General features: G+C 39.4%; 1 protein-coding gene across 1 annotated transcript in view; it reads left to right on the top strand.

Annotated features, from left to right (window-relative positions):
* The window catches only part of kiaa0825 (KIAA0825 ortholog), a gene marked incomplete at both ends in the record, with an annotated part of 116876 nt that extends 90730 nt beyond the window's left edge, over positions 1 to 26146 (top strand). Inside the window, one exon of the mRNA XM_079250956.1 lies at positions 25963 to 26146. Within this exon, the coding sequence (XP_079107082.1) occupies positions 25963 to 26146 (184 nt within the window). The remainder of the gene's footprint in view (positions 1 to 25962) is intronic.
* Between the last annotated feature and the right edge of the window lie 252 nt (positions 26147 to 26398).

The following is a 26398-nucleotide window of genomic DNA, read 5'->3' as shown; positions in this document are numbered from 1 at the left end:
TGTCAAAACAATTCAGTTTACATGGAGACACAGATGACATAATTAAATTTGACATTTTTATACAACATAACCTCTGAATTATTCAAGTTTCACAAAATGTTTTTATCATCTTTAAGTCAAGATTTTTTCAGCATAGAAGTGAGTTTGTGTGATCATTTGTTTGTTTTTGTCTGTCTGTGTGTGATTGTGGTGTGTGAGAGCACGGAAGAGTCTAGTGGTAGTCTATGTGTTGCTTTTGTCAAAGGCCACAAAATAAACTGAATTCATTCACACTTGTTGTTTTTTTTTTTTTGCAATTACCTGTTTTATTATTATTGGCAATAATATTGTACGCACATTAGTCCTTCAAGTAAAAGTTTTACCTATTCAAAATAAACAGGATGGAAAACAAACAAAAAAATGTCTTATCACATCTAGTTACTTAAAAAAAAAATCCATGATTAAGTATCTTTTTACTGCAGGGCCCACAACCCTGCATTGAAAAGAGAGGCTATAGGTAATGGATTGATGGATAGATACTGCAGCCCTTTGCATTTTATAACAAACATGCTTTTCAAATTGAAGTGCAGCCCATGGAGACACATTAACACACATATAATGGACTTCTGTATTTAATAAGACACCTTTTTTTTGCCACACAGCCAACATATTGTGCAGCATAAAACATACAAACAAACAAAAGCGTGCGTTTTTTCCCTTTTGCAGAATTTATAGTTTTCGGCTCTGTTTGATGTTTACTAAATTCTGAATGTGCCCAAACATCTTTCTTCCATGTCCTCTCTTATAGTTGAATTACTTAGGTTAAAACTACGAGCTAGTGAATGATGGAGAAAATGTCAACATTGCTAACATAGGCTACAAGCAACACATCAAGCCATGTTGCTCTCAATATTCCAAACAAGTTAGAGTACTCAAGAATTTATAAGGTTGGCCTATGTAAATGCATCCATTTATTTAGCATACTCATGGAACTGGGTTAGTTAAGTCATAATATAACGAATCAACTATTTGATGCCTGTTTGTGTGTGTAGTCTGCCTCTTCCTGTATTCTAAGAAGAATCCAAATAGTAGTGTGTAAGGCCGCTGTCGTTACTGGAGAGAAAACACTGGCAAGTGCACTCAAAGCCATCTGCACCAGACCTCAGACTGCAACATCTGTGATACTCACACATACACACATACACACACTCACTATCCCATGAGGAGTATACACTTCTGTGTTGTCACACTGCTGTTATGTAGCTGTCATATACTGAACATATGGCACTACTACCCCCCCCCCCCCCCCCCCCCCCAAAACCTTAGAGCCCAACATCAGATGTGACAAGCTAGAATTAGTCTCACTTCTACTTTTAAAGGGTAGTTATTCATATTATGTTGAGGTCGCTCTCATAGCAACCGTCAAATTAGGATATATTTTGATTTGATTGGCCAATACGTGCCAGGAGATGCAGCGATGAGTGATTTTCAGCCTTCTCTTCAATGAAGGCTGATTTGTAATAGCCATGTTGGATTTAGTTGATGCCTGAGGTCAGCCAAAGCCTGTTCTCCCACGCTCACTGTTAATATGGTACAGCTGATAACAAAAGTGCAAGCATTTTCTCTCTCTCTCTCTCTCTCGCTCACTCCCTCTGTCTCTCTCTCTCTTTTTAAGGCTCAGTGTCTGACATGTCCACACACTACACCCTACACACCATACATTAAGTCATTTCTCACATTGGTAACATGTTTTTATCTTTGCTTTAACACAGCTTGTAGACCTATTGCAATTAGTTACAATTCAACATGTAAGTGTGTAAAATCTTCTTTTGACCATCAAAGTTTCAGACTAATAATCTGAATCAAAATCTCACCTTTAATCTCATAGTGTTCAGCACAAACATAGACATGAGAGCAGACACACAGCAGCATCAGCATGATGCCATTCTATAGAATGTTCTTGCAAAATTTGGTTTCCTTATTTGTCAAGTTGTATTTGCATGTGCCAGCTGTAAAACATCTAAAACCTTCTAACCATTCCACTTTATATTCTGTTTTGTGACTTGATTTTAATGGTATTTGTACGCTGTGTGTGTTCATGTGTGTGTGTATATGTGTGTGTGTGTGTGTGCTGGCCCAGGGCACACATACTATCAAGCAGGCACTAATCAACTTGCCGTTGTGATGATTGAAGGTTAATTTCCCCGTTAAGGGTTTATTTGTCTATTACCAAGATCCACTGTTAGACTTTTCCACAATTTAACTATGATCGCTGTTCTTACAACATTAGATGATAATGAATGAAAAGGTTTTGATTGTGCTCTTTACTTCTAGTATTGTAAAACCAAGTAAAATAATTGTTTCCATTATCATCTCTAAATGATTAAAAGCTTTAATGTCATTGGGCAAAATGTTCCCTTGTTCCCTTTATTTGATTTTTTTTTTTTTTTTAATTCTTGTATTTGTTAAAAAGAATTGAATTAGATCCGCATGTGCAACAAGAGAAAAATTTAAATAACACAACTGAATCAAAACAATGGATAGAGGGAAAAAAAGAAACGATCCACCATCTTATCTGCCAGCCCCTGGTGCTGCTCAAGTTGGGTATGCAAGGCTACACTGGCTTTTACTGACTACTGCTGTAACAGGTTTTCACTGTAAAAGTGTAAAATATCCTTCACTGGTCAGGCCAATTAACAAATATTAGTTTAAATGAGAGCATGTTGTAGCCAAACGTGACAACTAATCGGAGCTTTGTATTTCTTGTATTAGTAAATGCTGTAAAGTTATTATCACTTTATTTAGTTCTGCTTAGTTTTTTTTAATCTCTGAACTCTTGGCATTGTGTGTTAAGAGGGCAAAATCCTCCATAAAGTAATTTTGATATCAATTAAACCCAACAGACATTAAAAGACTTGTCACGTCTATATTTAATGTTATTTCATACTCAAATTTCAACTGAGATACAGATTTATAAATATGAAAAATGACTAACCAGTTGATCAGAGCATGAATTGTACAGACCTAGTGATACAAGTGACCTTAAGATACAAAGTGTTTCTTAAAGCTTCAGCCTCTTTGTAGATCTGTGTTTTATACACTCGAACACCTGGCAGTAAAGATTCACAAAGCAACATGGCGTTTTAGATACTACCAGATAAATTAGATTTTAAAAAAAACAAAAAAAACAAACCTCAATAAATCCCTGCCCCTTGATTCCCAAATATCCCCCTACCCACCTGTTTGACGTGCGAGTCCAACCCTGATTCATGTTTCACCACCTTATCTCCATCTTCCCTTTCTTTACTTGCTTAACTCTCCCCCTCTCTTTAAGCCCCCCACCCAGCCATCTAAAAGTGAAACTGCTGATTGCTCTAAAATACTATACAGACACACTGGCAGCCATTATCTGTGGTTAGAGAGGACCAAGTAAAGAGCCAAGCCTTTTATCCCAACGACTCTGTCTCCTCCCACCCTCCCCCTCCTGCTGGTTTGTGTATGTCAGAACTGCGTAATTTGGCCAAACGTATGGCCCAACGTGCCATGGTTAATGAGGGCTGTTTGAGAGTTAAATGCACATGAATAATCATCAGGGAACTGCAGCCACAAAAAAAGGAGAGAGATTTGAATATTAACGCATGCAGTGTAAGTTGAGAGACTGCATGATCACAGATAGACTATGTATGACAAAGTGTTATGGTGTAACAGGTCAGTTATACGAATTGGCCACTTGGATTTTTTTTTAATGTATGCATCTACATGTGTCGATATGCTTTACAACAGTAACTTTCTCAAATAAACACATTAAATGCCGATGCTGCTATGTATATATCTCTTAAGCAACCACCTGCTCATTATTAACTTTGCACTTCCAAATTATTTAAAAACATGAAAATGAAGTAAACAGAGAAAGACATGATATGAATATAAAATAATGTTCATATATTGTCATTAATTGGTATAACAAGCACCTGCCAGTAGTACTTATGATTAAGCCTCTAACAAGTGGAAAAGAGCACTGCACATGGTTAAAATGGACTTCAAGGCAAAAATGAATAATCTGAGCCTGATGTTCAGCAGTGCTGCCCAAGGATATGAGAATCCTTGGTGGCTGCAATTAGCTCTATTGAGTTGCTGGCATGATGGCTTTGGCTGCTAAATCAGCTGTTGTTGACATGTTTGCAGGCCTTTCAGGTGTTTGCATAGCTTACGGTGGACAGATGAGCCAATTCCTTTTTCATCCTAAAGTAAATAACGTAGTTCATACTGTATGTTGAGTTCCCCCAAGAAGTACCGTACTTTCACAAAAGCAGATCAACTGAGTTTTTATTTTTATACATTTACAGCCTATTTTAAGCTTAACTTATATATGTAACATATCTCTATTTGTAGCTGTAAATGTTGGCAATCAACTGTAATTGTAGTTGCCTCCCAACAGCAGCAGGCTAAATGAATCAGCACTACAGAGCTGAAGGCTGTATACAATATAATCCACAAATTATCCAAGTGCTGATTTAACACACTAATTAGACCATGGTGTAGGGGTGTTTAAACATGCAGGGAACTCTGTGCTCCAACAAAGACCCACTCTGCCCAGCACCAGCTATCAAGAAGAAGGAGCCTAATGCTAGAAGTCAAAACAGGGCTATTCATTTGCTCTTGTTGGGCTAAGTGCATTCTTGGCTCACAGTCGGGGGGCATCACACCAGACTGTGCGGCTAAAGCCAGAGAGCCCATTTGTGGAGGCAAATGTCACCATGTCACACCGCCCAGCATCTCTGCATCTTTCTCTCTCTGGCTGGTACCCTGCCGTGCCCTTCAGCTGCAACTCTTTCTCTTTTTACATCTGTTTCTACTTTCCTTTTCTCTGGTTATTTCAATCTATGTCTCGCCGACAACCTCCTCATAATATCCATCTCTGTCTTTCAAATCAGTTACTATTAAAAGAGAAAAGTATCGCTACTCTGTTTCTTTCTCCATATTGTTATCTACCTGAACAACCTTCCAAATTCCACTTATCCTCACTGCTTAGATTTTTGTGTGTATATGCCCACACCTTCCCATTTCTCTTCAGCACAGTCTTTTTCTCTCCAATCATCATTCAGCCTCCGCTGAACTCTTAGAGCCGGTTTCTCATAGCATTGCACTCATCATATCATATCTCCTTCCATTCCTATGTCTGTTATTGTTCATTATCTTGTGTGTTCATAGGGCAGAATTTGAGGCGTAAAAGAGGGTGCTCATTGCAAACATGGAGTGATCTCCTTTATCCCATCCCGTCCCTCATGCCCCTTTCTTTCTTCCTTGCTTGCCCCCTCTCTCTCAGTCGTGTGTCATAGTGACTGTTTCATCTTTCTGCTGTCTGTTTGCATTGCAACCAGAGCGTGCCCCATAGTTTGCGTGTTGCCACTCTATCTCAAAACCAAACAGTGTGCATGTGCTTACGGCCCGGCAAAATGTTGTATAAGGCAGCAACGGCGTGTGTGGAGCTGCCAAGATAATGAATAGGCGACGCAGCTCATGCATGCTAATGTTATGTTGTAAGCAGTTTTGTTGACAAGTGCTAATACTTCTTTCATACTATCATCAAAAGCAGCTAATACAACAGCCATTACTCCACAACACTCCATGCAAGACATGATGGATTGTGACCTTAATATAGGTTAGCTGAGTTTTGAAAGTTAAACAACCTGCAATAAATCACAGAATTATTACAATGCATTTTAATTGGTTAAGGACTGTTTATTTCCTAAAGAGGCAGGAAAAAATTGGGTTTCTGCACTTTTTAATTTGCAAAGTGCATTTTCATTACAAATGGCAGTTTAATATTACCCTCCTTTGTCATGCAAAATACGCAACACACTGGCAATCTATTAATTGGACAAAAATGCGGTGCAAGCGTAAATCCTCCTCCTCTCTCACTCTGTTCCCCTGTCTCTCGCTCTCCACCTATCTGCTGGTAAGCGGTAACATCGATCAGAACCAGAGAGACTAAGTTAAGCGCTTGCTCTCTCACCACGCCAGTCCTTATCTCCTGATGAAAATGCGACAGCTAAACAGAATAAAAATAAACGCAAAATAAAGCTGACAGGCTATTGTCTGCTCTATGTCAGCAGCTTATTAAGAGATAGTAAATATGAGGGACATGCTGGTAATTAAGCCTGCCCCCTGTTGGTTTTGGATTTCAGCTCTTCCATAGAGCAACAGCTTGTGATTCATACAGCAGAGGATAAAGCTTTTATATTTATATTTTCTAATAAGCCAAAAAAATAAACCCAAATACAAAAACACAGCGTAAATGCTGTAATATTCTATTGTATACACGACATAACTCAAGCATTATAAATGATCTACAATGGCTTTGATTTTATTTAATCTGTTATTCTCTTTTGTGGATTTTTGCTTTATTTCCTCTCTTTAATGTCCAAAAAACCACGATCAGAGCAGCATCATGTCAATAGCCATCATAAATAATCACCAGTTACACTTTTTACCATCAGTCTATTTGGATTAGAGTGAACCTTTCAATTCGGTGAATTGTTAAAAGGAAATGACAAAAAACAAGACCTGCAATGTAAGCGCAGTCTATTCAAAAGATTATCCATCTTTTGAATGGACTATTTATTTTGTTTTCATGCCAAGGTTGAGGTTATGTTTTTTTTTTTCATTTGGTTTGTCCGTCTGTTACCAACATATCTCAAAAATTAATGGATGGATTTTGATTAAATTTTAAGGAAATCAACTAAATGAAATAAGACACAAGCGATTCAATTTTGGGGGTGAACTAGATCCCCATCTGGATCCAGTATTCTTTTTAAAAAAAATCTTTACTGGTGCAGGATAGGTACAAACATCTGGGAATATCAGTAAATGTAGTCACATCTGGGTCTTTCACCAGAGGAAACAACATGTTGCTAAAGCGTAGCACCGTTGGATTTTCAGCTATGATTTTTGTTCAATTTGTATAGATTTCTTAAAACATGCCAAAAAGTCAGGTTGTGGTTGGATGCCATAAACATAGTTGCTCCAAAGACAGCAAGAAACTGTTCTCTGAACTACCCAAAAGACACAAAAGCCCAGAACAATGTGATAACTGGCCAGCAGCTGTTAAGTGTGTCAGTGCTGAGAGTACACCTTCAAAATATTCAACAATGAGTTTAGATAATTTTGTGACTGGTGAGTAAAACAAACATCTTTTATTGGGTTTTTTTTGGTAAGTTTGTTGTTTGGTACAACTTCACAATGTAACAGCAGATGGACGTAAGGGCACTGACTCAGTCCTACTGCCACAGTTTTGCCTTATATATATTTGTAGCCTTGACACTGAGAGTATCGGTATAACTTGTGACATTATGGATAGTTTTCAATCAAAAACCGATAGAGAAAACAAAACTACAAGAGCAAGTTGCACACTTCAGCAGACACAGGTATGATCCAGGGTTTGTTTTCAATGACAAGCTGTTCATGCTCACGTGACCGCTTGGTTGTCACATGCAACTGCTTTCACGACCACTAGACATCACATATTCTTTTAACTTCATTATCAAGCTAACCTGCCTGCATGAACATATGCCACAAGAGCATGTTTTGAGAAAAAGCCATTCTCCTTTTGCCACTTGCTTTAGGTATGTTACAAAAAGTAAATAAACGTTATGACTTTACTCCTTTTTTTTTTTACATCAAATGTTGCATATTTCAGCATGAAGTGACATGCTAATATTTTGGTACAAGAAAAAAATAAATAAATTTTTATATATATATATATATATATATATATATATATATATATATATATATATATATATATATATATATGTATATATATATATATATATATATATATATATATATATATATATATATATACATTCTACATTCTACATTCTATACTGCCATTGTAACAAGAAAAAATGGCCATTCTTTGCACTGAGGACACCAAGAGTTGAAAAGATTAAAGATTAAATATGAAAATTGGACGTGAGTGCTTGTACAGCTGTTACTGTAAAACAAATTTATTTAAGTTTAATTCTGTCTAAGCACCTGCGTGCTTTAGTTTGACATGCGTTCATTATAATAACTTTGATCTAACAAATCACTTTATAAAGAGTCAGTGTTGGGTTAACAGCTTATTACTGTTTTTTCTCTTTATTTGCATGAAGTTCACATATGGGTTAAAACGATGTGAATCTTGAAGACTGGGACCAGAGTGCTGTTTGACTCCCTGATGGCAACGTTACGACACGTTGCCAGCTGGCTTTGACAGGGTGCCACCCAGACATGTCACAGTGCTGTCCTGTGTCTCCAACCCCCAGCCAACACACACATAACACTCAACACAAGTCACACATAAGCTATATCCCCTCGAGGCCATCACTCACCCGTCATTCTCTGATGCCTCATAGACCAATCAGGCGCCGTCTCATGAGACGCAGTGTCACACATTTAAGGATGCATGACAAAGTGCTCCTTGATTTCCCAGTGGCCACTGTCTGCAGCCTGCTCACACTTCCAAACACGCATGAGCATACAAACACACGCCATTCTTGCTCACACCCTCGACTTTCATATGTGATAGAGGATGTGTGTCAAAGGATATTACGTCAGCAGCAGGTGAGCTGATGAGAGTTCAAACTGGAAGGCAGTCCATTTACAGCTGTTAAAGACAGCAAGAGACAAGCTCAGCTGTCAGTAATGTAGGTTTTATGACAAGATCTTTGTCATTTAAAATCCAAACTAAAGGATGTTAAGCTTAGACATCAATTTCATTCCATGAAACTGTCAGTGTCAGTCTGAAGAACTTTTCTACCACTGCGCATCGTGGTTAGTGTGTAATGCTGCAAACAAGTCTGGTTGCTGAGCACTAAAGGCGATCTGGGTTTACTCATATGCGGCATTGAGCATTTGTCAGGCTATTTTGGACTACTTTTTGTTTTGTTCTGGACCTCAAATCATTCTGCAGTAGGGAAACATCCACAGCCCACCAGCACGCCCCCATGATGGAGAGGAGCCTCTCTTTGATTCTGACATTTTCAAACAAGGAAAAAGGCTCTGTGGTTGACCTGTGTTCCCTCTTTTCCTCCTCTGTGTTTTTCTTTTTTTTTGCCTTTTTATTTTCTTTGTCTCTGTGTATGTGTGTGTGAGTATGTATCGCTTGCGTCAGGTGAAAAGACAGAGCCTATGAAATACTGCAGTATAGTTTCGCTATTAGAATAAGAGCACAGAAAGAAAGGAGTTAGTAATAGCCATAGTCTGCTTGAGTTGTGTGGGTTTCAAACTTACCTCCACATAAACCACAAAAACAGTGATTTTGCTCAGGGAAAAGGCATTTTGGAGCCATTACTCAAGCCACTGCGGTTTTGCACTCATCTGAAACAAGGCATAGAGGGTGGGGGTAAAGGCGAGGAAAGGTATAGCACCAAAGCTCAATTGCAAACATAGCTTTTATGCTGGATGAAAGCCAAACTTCAATTGGCAAGAGCTTTCAGGGTCCTGAGTAAGAAAGGCATACAGTAATGTTAGAAAGCCATTTGTGCTGCACTTTTACACAATTACAGCTTTTTCTCTAAAAATGTGTTGTTTATAATAGGTGACTGAGGCAACAATTGCGCCAGAGAGACTTTGAAGCTGGAAACGCTGCAGAGACGCGGCATGCAGCACTAAACATGCGACAATGGAGAAGAGCATAATCTTAATAATCCAACAGCACATATCAACACTTAACCTGCATTGTGTTGTGTGTATGTTCATGAAAAAATATTGTATAGGAGAGAGTGTGTCATGTTTTCAAATCTTTGTATTTTTGCAAGCATATTTTGTGTGTTACTGTGGCGGGTTTGCCTTTTACAATAGCAGCACAAAGTGAAGCGAGACATAAAAGTCCCCCTCCCAGCTTAGCCCTCTATCAATCAGGACCAATTAGTGTTTTCTGGAGTGATACAGGCTACAATGGTCTGATGTTCTGACACCAGCTGCTGTGAATTTACCATCATTTCTTGGCAGTTTATATAAAACAGTAATTGTTTGTGACTCAAAGCCTGTATTTTCTAAAAGCCAGCACTGTCTCAGGTTTGTGGGAGATAAATCAGTCATAAATCAATTTACTAAACCGTATATTCTGAGCCTTGCTTTATAAACTGGGTTTGTTTTGGTAATGGAGTAATCCTTTTTAATAGAAAATAGAAAATACGCACACCCACACTGCTCTTTTTAAGAGAGTTTGATGGATTAGCTTTTCTGCTAAATTCCATGGATGACATCCTGGAGTGGAAATCCAGGTGCGGCAGTCCTTTTATCCCCCCCCCCAAGGTTTTTCTCTAGAAGCTGGGAATCGATGAGTGCATGGGTAATATGGCATCAAACTGATGCACATAAAAAACTTAACAATGATTTAACTTGTTTTACTATATATAATAGTATAGATGTAAAATGCTGCCAATCAAACATCATTAATTTTCTTGCACCTAACTGACCTGAGAGGTAAAACATAAACATGATTCAAAGTACTATATTCCAACAATAGGAATCATCACTTTACAGTTATTTGTATTTTCTTCCCCTCATCTCTCCCTTTCTGCTTTCCTTCATCTCAACATTTCATCTCCAGTTCACATCTGCAGGTGGGGGTAAGGCATATACTCAGGTGCACCACAGACAATGGCGTAAAGAGTGCAAGTTAAGCTACTGTGACCACATTTATTTATCTTTCCATCTGTGGCTAAAACACTGGCTATGGCCATTTAGCAACTCTGCGCTGCTTTCTTAAATACAAGGTGTGGAAAGTGAAAGTACCTGCAGCCATGTTTCGCATGGTCTCAGGCGTGACAGGCATGACAGACTTGTCAGCGAATGACATGAAGCACCTGGATAGGAAGACCAGCCAGCCAAAACTAGGATCGCTCGCATGTTTTACTGCTGTCTGAATCAGCTTTTTGTTGTTATGTCTTTTTATAATGCATTAGTGCCAATCAGAGAATGGGGACGGTTGAACCCCACTGGTAAGTTCATCTCTTTGTGTGGTAACACTAGATCCTGAAGCTGACTTTAACCACAGCTGCATGAAGCTGGGTGTCACTTCCTTACATACTATGTTGTAGTACCAGCAGATATATTTAAAAACATACATACATATACACACAGAAGATATTAAAATGATGTGAGAGTCCCTGCTGGCTTAATACACAAACATTCAGAGGAAAGACACGGCCACCCACAGAGACACCTTTTCACACACTTTACTCCTGGAGAATATCACTATCTTGGGGATTTATAGATCCTAATAGACATTCCTAGCAGCGCTGTGGATGAGGTGTCAGAATTGATGGCATGCAGACTTTTATTACCTGGTATGGTGTGTGTAATTAGGTTAAATAGATGGGGTTGGACACGCATGGTAAAGGCTACATTTCTCACCCTGGCTGAATTTATTGGCCACACTCCGCTCTCTGAGGTCTCCTCTAATGCACTCATTTGCATGGGGGCACATGTAGCTGATGGGTGTGTTACTGTTACATCAACTGCTAAGCACAATGACAAGGGCCAGCTCATGAATAGCTTGGTTCAGTGGTTGGCAACGGCCTGGCTCACCAACTGCCTATTAGCTATAATATGAAAGCTGCCTGGCAAGTGTTAGATTGATACTTGACACTTCGAACAAAGCTCATTGTCATTGTAATTACTATATGTTGAGTCTTAATTTCATGGTCTTCCCTATTGCCAGTATGATAGGGCTGTCTGTTACTTACATCTTCAGTAACAGCTGCCTATTCAGTCAGTGTATCCATCCGCCTTTCATATATTCAACACTCTCAGAAATAACGACTTCATAATGACTATAATCACTTCAGATGTGATTATTATGCATCTCCATTAGTACAATTAAAAATTTTTTGGAAACATTTCAGTTCTTCTTCCTCCACATGTCCAATTAGGTGTGAATAACAGATAAACTAATAACATAGAACTATATGTGTTATGACCTGTTCACTGAGTAGTCTTTAAAAGGAATCACTTTATACCAGTTGCTCTGTCATCTGCTGGAGGGTCCGACCCATCTGTCTGTTAAGGACAAGCTGATTATGAAGTGTATTTGATGATGTAAGTTGATAATGAGAGTGAGCCGGCCAGCAGTAATGACAGTGTTGGAGCTTAGACAGTGGCAGTAGCCTGCAGTGGTGAATGTTACTGTTCAGACTTTTTTGACCTTCACAGATTTCAGTTTCCCATCCAGTGCCCATTATCCGATCAAATCATCAAAGAGGATGGGTGTTCATGTGTCTGTGAAAGTATGTGTGCTTACAAGTATGGTCTCATTCACCAAGGCCTCTTCCTCCTACTTCAGGAGTAACAAAAAAAAATCTTGCAAAGAGGGGTATTCACATTAACAATCACTCATGTGCACCCCACCCTTTGACACCTAGACTAGGCAGTTGGTTGTGGGCAGCTGAACCATGTCACTCCCCACATATGCAAACACATACATGCTCCAACTCTTTTATTCACTTGAACCTGGCTTCTTGCTTCTTCAGGAAGACATGCGCTTGAAGTTTTCCACAGTGCTGTGGGATGCACAGGAAAGCAATTTGTCTCATGTCTCCTGCATTTTTTCTGTCAATCTGCTTGCCTTTATCCTCTGCCACTGGTACTCTCCTGCATTTTTTCTTTCCCCTTGTATGTTTTCACTGTCTTTTCTTTTCCTTTCTTCTTCATACTCAGCTAGCACATGCTTACCATTTTCTCCCTATTCCACCCTACCCCCATACCCCCCCATGCCAGGAGACAGCATTGAGGGCTCTGCTGAAGACAGGGCCCATTGACAGGCTAGAGTGGCAGTAACTTATTGTCTATTGATGGAGTGTGACAAATCATGTGGGAACGCAGGGGTGCGTGGCAGTGAGAGCCAGGGTGTTGACTACATGAGCGTGCCTGCATGTGCACTTGCATCTGAGATGTATGTGTGTGTGCCCGCTTGTGTTTGTGGCTTTTTGTGTCTACCCCTGCATGAGTGTTTGTGTGTAACGTCTTAGTGTGGGGCAGGCGGGCATAGCTGGGACCCTTCACAGCTCATTTAGCCCAAATGGGGCCACCTGGGTGGTGAGAGGGCTCAGCAGGACGGCTCTGGCATTCTGGAGTCCCGCTGACAGCCTCCAAATATAGAGGCTTCGTCGGCCTATTAATCAACACAGCCACTCTGACAAATCACCACAAGTATGACCTAATGAGTGGAGAAAAGGGGGATGAGGTAAAGTAAAGAGGTAAAGACATGATGTGGAAGGTGGAGGGGGCACCTGGATTATGTGGACGTAGGTTGGGCTAAGGAGTGACAGAAAGAGTGGAGGGAAATGAAGGATGTAGAGGGTCGACATTACAACTGTCAGCTCCCACTGTAGGGGGTAATAAGAGATGAAACCTTCTACAGTCATCATCTATAGCTGACCCTTCAACTCTGTTGCCCCACAACAACTTTTTTTATGCAAGAAGAAAATCATTGAGTGTAGTCAAGTTCATTTATGAGTATCCATTCAGCTCACCGATGTTTTGGTCGCTGCAAAACAAATTAAACTATGAACGCTTCCCAAACAAGTTTTTGCAGATGCTTCAGAGCAAATTAGAGGTTTGAAAACGTTTGATTTTGAACACAAGCAACATTGATGTATGACTTCTTCTCTGGTTCCCACCCTGAGGTAAGCTAGCATCTAATCTCTCCACTACCAATCTCAGGTCCAAATCACATTAGGTGGGATCAGAGGTGAAACTAGAGCTTTTCAACAGCAGCCTGTTCTCACTAATGAACCCCCATGGCCATCCATTGCATATTACAGCCACGCTGAGTGAGGGGGAGAAAGTTTTGCAATAATCATTATGTAATTGCACAATGCCTCGGTTTCCATTGCCCTGACATTTTGAAAGCTCAATAGCAATATCTTTATGCTTCTCCATTGGGAATATGTTTGGAAGGGCTGCACTGTATATGATTGATGGTTTTCTGAGGCTAAACAATCAACTTATTGTAATCATATTCTGCAGTGTCCTTCTGAAGTTTATAATATACAATATTAGTTTATTTGGAGTGTTAAGTCACATACTGCTACTTCCCTGTACCTCTCAAACTCAAAGAATCTTGATAAAAACCTGTATGGAAGTCTTGACTTCACTTATTGTGTTACTGATTAATATGCAATTTGCCTCTGATGACTTGAGTGAATATTTAGAAGCAGCACCCTCCATTGACTTGTATCGGTCTGCTGTGCTGTCCAGCCATTGGATCTATGTGACATACTAAGCCCCAGCCTGTCTGGTCCATTGACTAACCCAGGATGGAAGGGCTGTAGAGATGATGTACAACTGCGTGCTCCCCCCAATCCATTATCCTTTTTTTTTAGTAATGGTGCAACAGCCTTTCCTTTCAAGGCTATGGAACATTTGCTTTGGCTTCACATATTTCGATGAATGTGTTAAAATTTGTGTGAGGACTTATGTTACTCAGATTGTTAAAAGCCAAGAGCGCACCATACTTTCAAAGTCTGGAAGGTTTTTGGGGAACAAATGCTGGACCCCATAAGATCAGAAGACTTTCCGGTGGTCAAGATTAAGTTTTAGGGTAAGAGTTGGGAATAAGCAGTCGTTTAATTATAGCATTTCTCTGTGTGTCTCTTAATACATAAAACTTATTTACAGTCTCAATTTAGATTGTTGAATCAGCATTTGGAACTTGTGCTTGTATTCATAATTATTGGAACATTTCAGATGCTGCCTTTATTGGTATATTTAAACTACAGTTTTACTTGCTGTGTTTGACTAAAGGATAAAAGTCCCTAAAAGTTTACTGTTTACAAGGTTCATATCTGGCTTCTGATCCCGTGTGTGCAGTGCAATTACTGAACTGTCCCTTTCACCAGCTGCAGCCAGTCAGTGAATCATGCTCTCTGAATGCAGAATGATTAAAAAGTCAAATGTACTAATAAAACAACAGATTAGTTCTGACTGCTTTCTTATTTTCCTTATTCTTTACTCTTTACCTTTTGAAATGGATTGGATGTCTGCCTGTTTTATGCATTGTCACTTGTCATTATATTAATGTCCCTATTACCGTTATTCATTGATATAGTCTATATGATGAATGATGGACATAAGATTTGTAGATGCAATATAATCCAGACTTTCCAGTGTAATGTTGTTTTATTTGGACGCCTTGTAAAATTGTTTTGAACATAAAGGTGGAGATGGTCTCAGCCAGTAACATGGCATAAAGTGTCCCCACTTCCCTACATGATCTTTATTGTGCTGGGGAGTTAATGCCATTAACGTTCTTAATTTGTTATGGCACATTCATGCCTCAAAGAAACAAAAGGTTAGGCCCTTACTGTACAAATGCAAAACAGGAGGAACATTTTTTACATCACTTGGATCAAGGCTGAGAAATGTAATCGGCACGTCATGCTTGCACTCGTGTTTTTGTGATATGTGTGCCTACGATCAGATCATGAAGGATGATGTTTCCCTGTTCTTTTCATAGAATTTGACAGTATTTGTATTTTGTTTGTAAGAAATGCAACACTGCCAGAGGGCTTTGTGTAAAGAGTGTATGCATGGTATGCTCTCCTGCGCTGACAATAGACCTTTACAACATCAAATCCGTACAAGGTGAGGCACAACTTAAAACGTCTTTTCATTGCTTTCCTTATCTCTTTCACACTGCTGTTGGCAGCAAGAAGGAGAAAGAAAAAGTGAGAGAGGGAGCATTATAATTTTATTATAAGGACAGAGGGGGTAAAATAGAGCACACATGATAAGAATCTGGAGATTAGGATGGAGCAGAACAATAAATTATGCAAAGTGTTTGAAAACACATACAGCTATAATTAAGTGGCATTTGATTTTAAATGAGGTGACAGCGAGGATTTATTTATCTCCTTAACCCCCTAAAACTGCCATTAGCATGGTGGAAAATGAACTGTTTGAAATGGTGACAGAACAAGGACCCGATCTGATAGACAATAACAGAGCACCCCCAGTCAAAGACTAATAGAGACACAAACAAATAATATAGAAAAGGTGAGATCACGTTGGCATGAAGAAATCAGTCCATTGCAGACCCAGCAAAACCACAGGAACTCGTTGCTAATAATGTCATTATGAATGGAGCTTTTACACTTAGATTTACAGTAAAGCATTGAGTGTGAATTCAAGACGAGCTGATGCCTGTTAGTGATACTTGTTTCTCGATTCTTTAAAGCAAATGTGTTGTGATTGCTGGGATGTGCTTCTCCAGGAACCTTGTTACAGAAGCATCTGAAAATATTTCAGCCAACAATAAAAAGCTCCTCCTCACATCATAGAACATGATTTCTCTAAAATACAGCTGCCACGATCGCATAGTTAATGCTGTAATTGGGACTATGTGTTTTAAAAGGTCAGAACTAATATGATAAATAGCTAAAGTTAATACTTTAGCATGAAATCATACAGGCAAGCAACTTACCCAGCTAATCCACAATTTGTGAAAAGTAGAATATGCTGAAATGTGAGATTTAGTCATCGTGGCTTGGAAATTATATATAGCTGGGTTTGAACAAAAGTTTTGTTAGATCAGTGTCTAAGAGCGAGGCCTTTGTCTGAGTGTAAGGTGTAGTTTCTCAACCCTCAATGCTCCTCAGCAGAGTTTCCTCTTCATATATGCACAAATGACAAAAGGAAACTATTGAATAAGTCATAGATTATTTCCTGGTAGCACACTGAGGTGAAATAACAACAAATAACTTTCTTCTCCCTCTCTGTGGGATGTTCAGTGGGGAGCTTGCATGACTGAATGCTTGTTCTCAGTGTTTGTGCCTGCGTGTGGGAAGAGGGCAAAATCTAAAGACTATCTGCATCATCTTTGTTCATTAATTCATGGGTTATATTTTATGCATTTGGTGACAAGGTTTAAAGGAGTAGACCCAAATACACACACAAGACGCAGAGGCAGATTGTGTGTTATGACAGGTTTTAATAATTGTTTTTGTAATGAAAGCAGCAGTGCACAGATCATCTGGTGGCAGTAGAGGCAGGAGAAACAAGCTGTGGTTTCAGATGGACTTCATACGACAGCTGACAATGACGAACAAGGTAGTTTTTGTGTAGGTAACTGATGCGCCATGTTAGGACAAAGCAGTTAGATTCCATTTTTACAATTATAGTGAGCTTGTTAATGTAAAGATGATGAACTGATGGGGAGAGAGAGCAGAGGAACTTTCTATAAATAGAAGCAGGTGAACAGATGGGATGAAAGCAGCCTATATCAATTCTTGCAAATATGTATGATAAAAGAAACAATTCCATTAACACCTACCAACCCTCGCTGTGAGCTTTGAGACCTTTCTCTCATATCTTAGCTTTAAAATAGCTGTCTTTTTCTTTTCTATGAATTTCCTTGTTTTTAGCGATTGTTCATCCATCAAATAATTCCTTCTTTTCCTTTTTCTTACACGTTTTCATGATTCTTGTCCATTTTTCTTCTTAAATCACTTTCTTCCTATCGAGCTCATGGTTAATGGGAAAAGAAGGATATACACTGCTAAGATTTTTAAGCACAGCGACCCACTGACACACTTGACTGCTAGCCGTCATCTGCCAGGTTGAAAGGATAACCGACTGCCCCTCTAATTTAGACTCCAAGTTGCAACAGCAGCAGCATGCAAGACACGGGAAATGAAAGCGGAAGAGCATTGTAAGGCATATGGAGTTGTCAAATATGCATCCTTGTCATTCTCAGATATATGTACAAGTGTAACATTTCAAAATTTGCTTTATGCCAGAAATCTTTATACAAGTGGTCAGACTGAATAAAGAGGATGAACTTTATAAAAGGTTGCTTTTTTCGGTTTCCATTTGTAAATTATTTCTATGCCTCTCGTGGTGTGTGTCTAAGAGACTGTATCAGACAGACAGACAGGACACAGCTGAAATGTGCCAATGTGGTTTACGTTCCTAATGAAGGACCTTGCGGTAATGATTTGCTGTAGAAGGTGTTTTCTTTTGCACACATACTCATGACTGCACACACTACTACATGCATAGCCCTGTGTTTGTTTGTCACAACTTCCTCTGGGCTGCTGTTCCAGTGAAAGGTGCCAGCTTGCTCAGTCCTTAACAAGAGCCAAACAGTTGGAGGACTGAGGAGAAAGAAAAGAAAGAAGAAGTAAGGTGGAGGGAGAGGGGGGTCAGACTGGAAAGTAAGAGGAGCAAAGAACTGTCAACCTTCTGGGAAACACACAGAACTCAGTGTGTGAAGCCGTCAGCTAGACGCTGCACTGACCAGCAGACAGCTGTTTCGACTTGGCAGGTGTTTGGATATTTGCTGTTGTCCCCTATTTTTATTGCACATAATAAAGCATTCACATACTGTAAGGTTTCTAAATTGGACCTCACCTTGCTAACACAAACAGAGTCCCTCGCGCCTATTTCTTGGACCACAATCTGATATGTCTAAGCCGCTAAACAATGAGCATATCTGAGGAACGTACCACATTGTGTCCCATAGGCAAATACTCAGAGTCACACAATGGTGGACAAGCAGCCTAATGATGGTTGAAATACCAGAACTGCTATGATATTCTGTGATAATTGGTACCCTCCTGCCCACACTACAAGTAAATGTTGAATCGGTAGGCAAACACATTAATATGGAAATGTCTACATTAATTTGGAGCATGGTCTAAATTATTCAGTAATTAAGCCATTGCAAATTTACACAAACTTTCCCCTGTATGGCTGGAGAGACTAGTTCGGCAGTAGAAACAGCCTTGCTGAGGGATGTCAGACATGTGGTCGCATGACATTTTGCATGATTTCTTTACAAAAAATTGTCACACACAATGAAAGAGTGACCCACAAAACAGACAGTGTAACACATGCACAACCATAAACCTTTATTACTTTGCGAAACAAATGTACTTAACTAATGCCATACATTGCAGTACACCTCTCACAGTGCCAATCACCACACAAAAACAGGACTTCAACTCACACAACAATCTGTCATTTATTTTAATCTACATTTCCATCTAATTAATCCGCAAAAATGGGGTTTGTGTTAGCCTTATACAATTTGAGAAATAATAATTTCAGTCATACATTTGCATCAGCACTTCAAATGAATATGGTTGTTTTTTTTAAAGCAAGATCTTTGAGGTATTATAACAGGTTTTTTTTTTTTTTTTTTATCAACCAATCTCTTACTTTATGTATCAGATGTTAGGTTCTGCACACCAACACATTAGCTACTCTTCCTTTGTCCTTTTGGACTTTACTAGTCCCTCCCCCTACAAGCTGACATTAGATTGAAGCCTGTTACATACTCCACGAGAAGCGAGAACTTTTTTCTTGTTCTCGAGGCTCCGAGAAGAAAATGACGTCATTTTGTTCTCACGGACGTGTTTGAAGACAGTTCTTGACACACCGGGCTGGCAGAACTTTTTTCTCGCGGGGCTGCGAGAAGTATCGTGTGATTGGTCGGATATTGGAGGTGGGTGTCGTTAACACAGAGAAAGCATGAAGCGGAGTTGCTGCTTCCGTGTGTTTGCTGTTGCCGGCAAAACGGATTGTTTTGATAAAACAGCTGATCGAGGTGGTGAGAAAGTACAAACATTTTTACAAGTGGCAATAAAACACTCGGACCCAGCCGCGTGCACAACCCGCCCTGCCGTGTGCACAACCCGCCCTGCTGCGGATGAAGCTTCTCATTAAATATGAAACTAGAAACTCGGAGAGCGGAAACCTCCGCCAAGCACAATGTTTAAGAATCCTTTTAAAACATTCCTGGAGCCAAACGGTGATCCTGATCACCACCAGAATTTTATCAGTTCTTCATTTTAACATTTGCAACAACTCTTGAAATATTTATAAAATCCCTCCGTAACCTTTTAAGTTATCTTGAGCAAAAAGACGCCGGGGAAAACAACCTCCGGGTTCATTGCACATAAAGCAGACATCTGCCCCCCGCAGTGACCCCTCCCCGCTGCAGACGTGCTTCTCGTGTAGTATGTATGGACCTGCCGAACAAGACGTTTTTTCTTGTTCTTGCAGCCTCGAGAACAAGAACTCAGTTCTTGCTTCTCGTGGAGTATGTAACAGGCTTGACTCTTGACAGGTCATCAGTCCACCAACGCTCAGAAACAGGCAATCCTTCAAGAAAACCCACAGTTAGGCAAACATCCATATCTTTTGGAGATGGGAGGAGTTTGAAGAACCTGGAGAGAACTGATTAAGGTACAAAGAGAACATGCAAGACACAGCAGGTTCAAAACCAGGTAATTCCTACTGTGAGGCTACAGCATTAATGCCCTCCAGTCCATCCTGGGTCAGTGCATGTTAAGCTGTTTCACCTATCAAACTGTATCTTGTAAATTTATGTAAAACAACATCAGATTTATTTTTTTCCCCATCAACTTAAATATTTCAGAATTCTTTATTTGAGATGTTATAAAATTAAAATAATATCTAAACATCTTCAGCAAGATGCTTCATCTTATAATTTAAGTAAAAGGCCATCTGTGCCCTGCAATATGCAGGGCTTATCATTGCTAAAACTTGTGTCATATACCATGCTGTGTTTGAAGTCTTATTTTTATGTGAGTTCTTCTGTGTGTGGATTTGTGTGTATGTATGCCTCCAAGCTTGGATGTGCATCTGTGCTCAAGCAAGAAAACGCACGTCAACTCGAGTAACTGTGGATGTCCTTTCAAAGGACCTTCACAGATCTGTCCGAGGCCCTTTGATCAGGCACTCTATGACTTGCTTGCTCTTGACGGCCCTCAAGATGGGAGGGTGTGTGTTTGGTGCGAGACGGGTCTGGTTTGACATGAGAAAGTCTTTTTGACCCACATCCTCATACACGCACGAACATATAAACTTCAATGCACAAACACACACATACACACAATTGTGTATGTATATATATATATATATATATATATATATATATATATATATATATATATATAAAGTGTAAATTTGTACTGAACGTTTAAGGAGTTAGCATAGTCTTGCTTGTAAATATAACAAATACTGTATTGAATTCAGAATTGTAAAAAAACCCATCTCATTTGGAAACAGTTTTGCTTTGGTATCACATATTTGTGCCCTTGTTGCTTTTGCTGTATGTCTGGTGGTTTTTGAGTGGACATCAGTTTGCATTGAGATTGATCTCAGGTAAGGTCTAATACTAAGTGGCATCACTGCACTGCACAGACATACTGTAGATCTGACACTGAGTTGATCTGACAATAGAATGGATCAGTGCAGCAGCTAGTAAGTCAGAAGGTAGAGTATAATCCCTCCTGTCAAGTCTCTGTCTCGTCAATATTCAAATCCAGCCAGCTGTCCAATGGCTGTCAGTTACAATCTCCCTCTGGCTTATGGCCTTGCACAGGCACATATCTAAATTGAATTGGATGTTTGCTTCTCAATGGAAATTGAGTCAAAGAAATGACCTCCTGTCCAGTATTGTGAACTTGTCAGTTGTCCCAACTGAAGTACTTTCTAATGCACAGTAATCAGTCCCAACTAACTGCCTTTCTTTGTTTTCTGAATGTGGCTTTGTAGTTAAATTTTAGTTTGCCATGCAACTGTTTGTCTCCTTTTACTCCACATAAGTGCACACAAATTTAAGCTGTCTTAATTTTACATAAATGAACACTTAGCTGTGTTTCTTACACCCACTAGCCCTGCATAAAACCTAAATCTCACAATAAAAAACTGGTAATGGAAAAACACCAAAATACTAAAAAAAAAAAAAAAACTCTCAAATACAGTTAAAAGGTTTTGGTGGTTTTTCAGACATGGCAAGAAGTAAAGATGGGGCTGTATGGATGACCAGTGGAGGAGATGGAAATATTTTTTACAAATAAAAGAAAAATATAACCACCATCGCTGACAGCAAACAACAAACAACAACAGCGAATTGTCGAGTTTTACGAGGAATTAGAAAGGGAAATGAGGGAGGGCTTCAAAATGCTATGGTAAATCCTCCAAAGCAAGAAACAATGCTACCTGGCTATCTGGTAGAAGCCACAATTCATAGAAAATCTTGTTCAATGGATGAGATTAAAAAAAAAATAACTGTAATGGAAATGCAGCTATTGCTATGATGTATGTCTGTCTGCCTGTCTGTCTGTCTGACTGAGTATAAAATGTAATTGTTTAAACTTACCACAGTTACCCCAAGTCTGATAAGGGAATGCACAGATTATGTTTGCATACATTCTCACATGCATAGCCTTCCACTAGGAAGTGTATGTTGATGCACTTTTACACCTCACTCATGTATGTTCAACATAAAAGATGATACACAGACAGATGGACATACCTGCATCGGTTACATGCTTAAGTTTCTCCGTTCAGACAGGGCATAGCTATCTGTCACTTGACACAGAAAAGTTGTGCAGTTTATGCTACCAGCCTAAAGGGCAAACCAGAGAAGAAGAGAAACAGAGGAAGATGATGCAGAAACAGTCAAATAAAAAGTACCCGAAGAAAAGGCAGGAGGAGAACAGTAAAAAAAAACTCTGTGTGTTTTTGTTTGTCGCAGCCCCTGAGAAAAATTTCAAAGAAAGGTTTATGATTAAGTATTAGTCCTGTAAAATATAACTTTCACACTAATAATAGTTTAATAGATATTTGAAGATATGATGAATAATAAAGATTATGTCTGTTCACTTCAGGCAACATCATTCAAATTAATATGAATCTGGTTCCAAAGGTCTAAATGCTAAAGCTGATGTCCTCAAATGGTAAACTTTCTAAAAGAGGTTCAAGTATAGTCTGTATTTCTCTATGTCTCCCTCTTGTTTTGTGCCTCCCTTCCTACCTCCCTGACACATGTCGCCCTGGCATGCATGGAAAGGCCTGACCTTTGGAAAGTTTAGCACTTTAAATATTTAGGCCTGGGTTATGATGGATCCTCCAGGCCCTGTGGCAATGTGCAAAGCCTCTGATTAGGGCTGCTGTCAGAGTCATTTAGCTGAGTGTCTGGCTGTCGGTGGCACTCTCTGTTTGACAGGCGCGCCTTTTAAACAAACAGAGGTCCCAGTGGCAGAGCAGGCAGGGCACCCTGTGCAGCACAAACACCCAACACTCTGAGAGAAACCACTCAGCCCACTGACAGCTGCAAAAGAAACCACTGGCCACAGTTTCTTCTGATCTTTCAAGTACTCAGTCTGGTTGCCTGCTGACTTCTTTCCAAAGTGTACAATAGTAGTTCTTCCAGTTTTTTTTTTTATGCTTCTCACTCTTTGGCAAATACTTTAAAAAAAAAAAAAAAAACAACATTTTAGCTAAAGCTTCTTGTATTTTTTTTGTCTCCAGGAGATATATTTTTGCAGAGGTCTTCATTTGCACCATGTTTTAAGTAAGATTTAGGAAGTGAGTCAATTACCTGATGATCTCTGAGCAGATCTGTGCTCATGCTCTCGATTTGTTGAACATCACTACTGGTTATCAGCTGAAAATCAAAGTAGATGTTGTCTGTCTTGTGTTTGCATCATCCCATGATTAGGAGAGTTTACACTGATGTTCACATTGAAATAGATACGAGCCAGCCTTTTCATCTCACTCCGAGACAATCTCCTGTGGCATCAATCCTGTAAATATATGAGTCTTAATATGTGTGTCCTATTCTGTATTCAGAGGAAGAGCCAAGTCAGCAGCTCCAGTATTAATGCATGAGAAATGAGCATAGCCCATAAGAATTAAAGGGTAAGACTCCCCTTATTAAGATGTAAATTCCGGGGGAAAACTTGCAGAAATGAGGATACAGAGAAGTTACTGTCAACTTTAGCCTACTTATGCATTTCTAAGAGGTATTGTTGTGTCGCTGTTGTTGAAATTAGATACACACAGCAAAGCACCTTGTGCATTTTTTTTTATTATTATTTTTGCTCCTTTTCAGCACAAGATCAAGCAGCCTCAACAAATATGCAACCTGTACTTTACGGAGCAATTTACACTTTTGGAAACATAATCTAGTGACAGTTTACATGGCAACTATTGTGGTAATTCAATCTGTGTGTATGTGTGTGTGTGTGTGTGTGTTCTTTTTTTTTTCCTTTTCCTTTCCACTTCTACCTCACTCTCATTTCAAATTTGCACTTAACACCTTCCTTGGGAAAGGCTTCTCATTCATCAACAGTGTTTGTCCCAGTGACAAGCAGGGCGCCTCCTGCATATCAATATCAGCTAAGACAATGCTGAGCCTGTAACCTTCAGCTAAATGTCATTCTGCTTAATCCTATTTGAAAATTAAACATTGAAAAACCTTTAGCGTACCTTCCTGTCTTGCTTCCTCTCTCGCTCCCTCCTTTATTGGCTGCCATTCTTTCCAGCTTTCTGTTCTCCCTCACTCGCTTCTTGCTCTTGTTTTGCACACTATGTGACATTTGTATTGTTTTGTTTGTGTGAGTATTTGTATCTCATAATGGTTATTTGGCAGAACTGATTTCAATTCGATGTCACTCAAAAAAATAATGCAGGCATAACTTGTCTTCTCGTACTACAACTCCTTTGTTCCCTGTCTTCTTTGAGAGACAGTCCACTCAGACTTTGATGGATGTAACAGAAGAGACTTGTGCAAAAAATTACCCAGTGAAACAGAAATGCATGGTCAAACTTGTATATGGCGGGAGAATGCACATTTACATAAACAGATCCTCCCCTTATAGAGGATAATTGTTACAATGAAAGTAGCTGGGAAATGGAGAAAGACTATGGATGATTGATCCAAAAACACACTGTGACAGAGGCTGAAACTTCATTAAAAAAAGAAAGACCGGTACACATTTTAGTATGCATTAAATGTATGTGTGATATACTTGCTGTTTTGTCTACTTTTTCCTCTTTACACACATATACCTCACACACATGCACAAAGCACAACTATGTGGTACATGTTTGAGGATGGCCTATAGCGAGAAATTGGAGGGGAGGGAGGGCAGGATAAAAGGAGACGCAGAGATTGCAATGAAAATGCAATCATTTGCAGTCAGACAGATATAATTCTTCTTTGGAGGGAGTGTAATGCAGCTGCTCAAAGGCAGCCTTCAGCTTTCCATATGGATTTGATTGACCACAGTCACTCGTCAAGGGATTCAATTGAAATACTGTGAGTGAATTACAACGTGACTTCCCTTGATGTCCTCATATGAAGCCCTCCATCCACTCTGTAGCTTGAAGAATTAGAAAATGTGATGGGGAGACATACTCTAGAAGCGATTAAACTAGATGGAGAAGCAACACAATGTGTGGAACAATTTCCGCCATAAAATTTAGTCACCCAATGAGGGAGGGTTCTGCAGTTGTTAGAGGATTACTTTGCCACAGTAAGAGTCGTACTTAAACCCGAGGCAAAGATCCAGCTACGCAGAGACCATAACGCATATTCTTTTTCATTCCCCTACCTTACTTTTAGTGTGCATTGACATTGTGTGCTTTTCTTTATATATATGTGTGTGTGTGTGTAAAGCTAAAAGTACTTTTTTTTTTTTTTTCCATTACAAAACTGTGTCACATTGTGTAGGACAACATCAAAAACCACCAAGATACCGACTGACACTGCATAAGACATTAAGAAAAGATACTTGCGTGAGAACTTAAAAAGTGTTGGTGCACAGCCTTTTTGGTCTGCAGTTTGTATGACTAACAACCGGAAACCAGATTAAAACAGTAATTGTACTGCTTTGAGGAACTTTCAATCCAAAGTGTCCTCAGCAGGCAGAATGTATTTTGGTCATCCTTAGATATGCACACTAGTTGGGTTATTTCTTTTTTTTTTTTTTTTATGTAGGAGATAAAATAGGGGAGTAATCTGGTCTGATATGTTGGCAAGGTCCTAATGCACCAGAAAGAACTCATCAGAGTCATGCAGTAGTTTCTGCTCAGTGTGTTCTCATTTAACCTTGGCAAATGTTTGCTTGTATTAAAACAGTTTGTGTTGTCTATGTCTGTGTTCTGCAGGTGGGATATGCAGGAGGGTGCTGTGCTTGAAGATGGAGAAAAAGCAATGGTAGAAGAGCTTCAGAAAGCTTTTTTGTTTTGTCGCTGCTGTGCGGGACCACAGGACCCCCCTGGAACTGATGAGACACCAGCAAAGCGGGCCCAGGGGGAAACACAACCAACCGATAAAAGTGCTGCCCAATAACAGTCACACAGTTGGGATTTTTATCATGTTGTAAATGTTTTCCTATAATATGCACTTGCAGCTTTTAAGGCAGCAGTTTGTGCATGTGTGTGTGAGCATTCATTTGCACATTTGTGGTTATAATTTTGTTTATACATGTACTGTATGTTGCAAATTTGCATATGTGTGCATAAAAAATAATATAAGAGCTGATGGCTTCCTCTTTGTGCACACCTCAGACAAACTGTGCTGCATCAGATGCTTTTTTTTTTT

This window comes from Telmatherina bonti, assembly GCF_933228915.1.
Source record: "Telmatherina bonti genome assembly, chromosome: 13".
Classification (NCBI taxonomy): domain Eukaryota; kingdom Metazoa; phylum Chordata; class Actinopteri; order Atheriniformes; family Telmatherinidae; genus Telmatherina; species Telmatherina bonti.
Note: the sequence above shows the minus strand (reverse complement) of the source record. Positions and strands in the feature narration are given on the sequence as shown.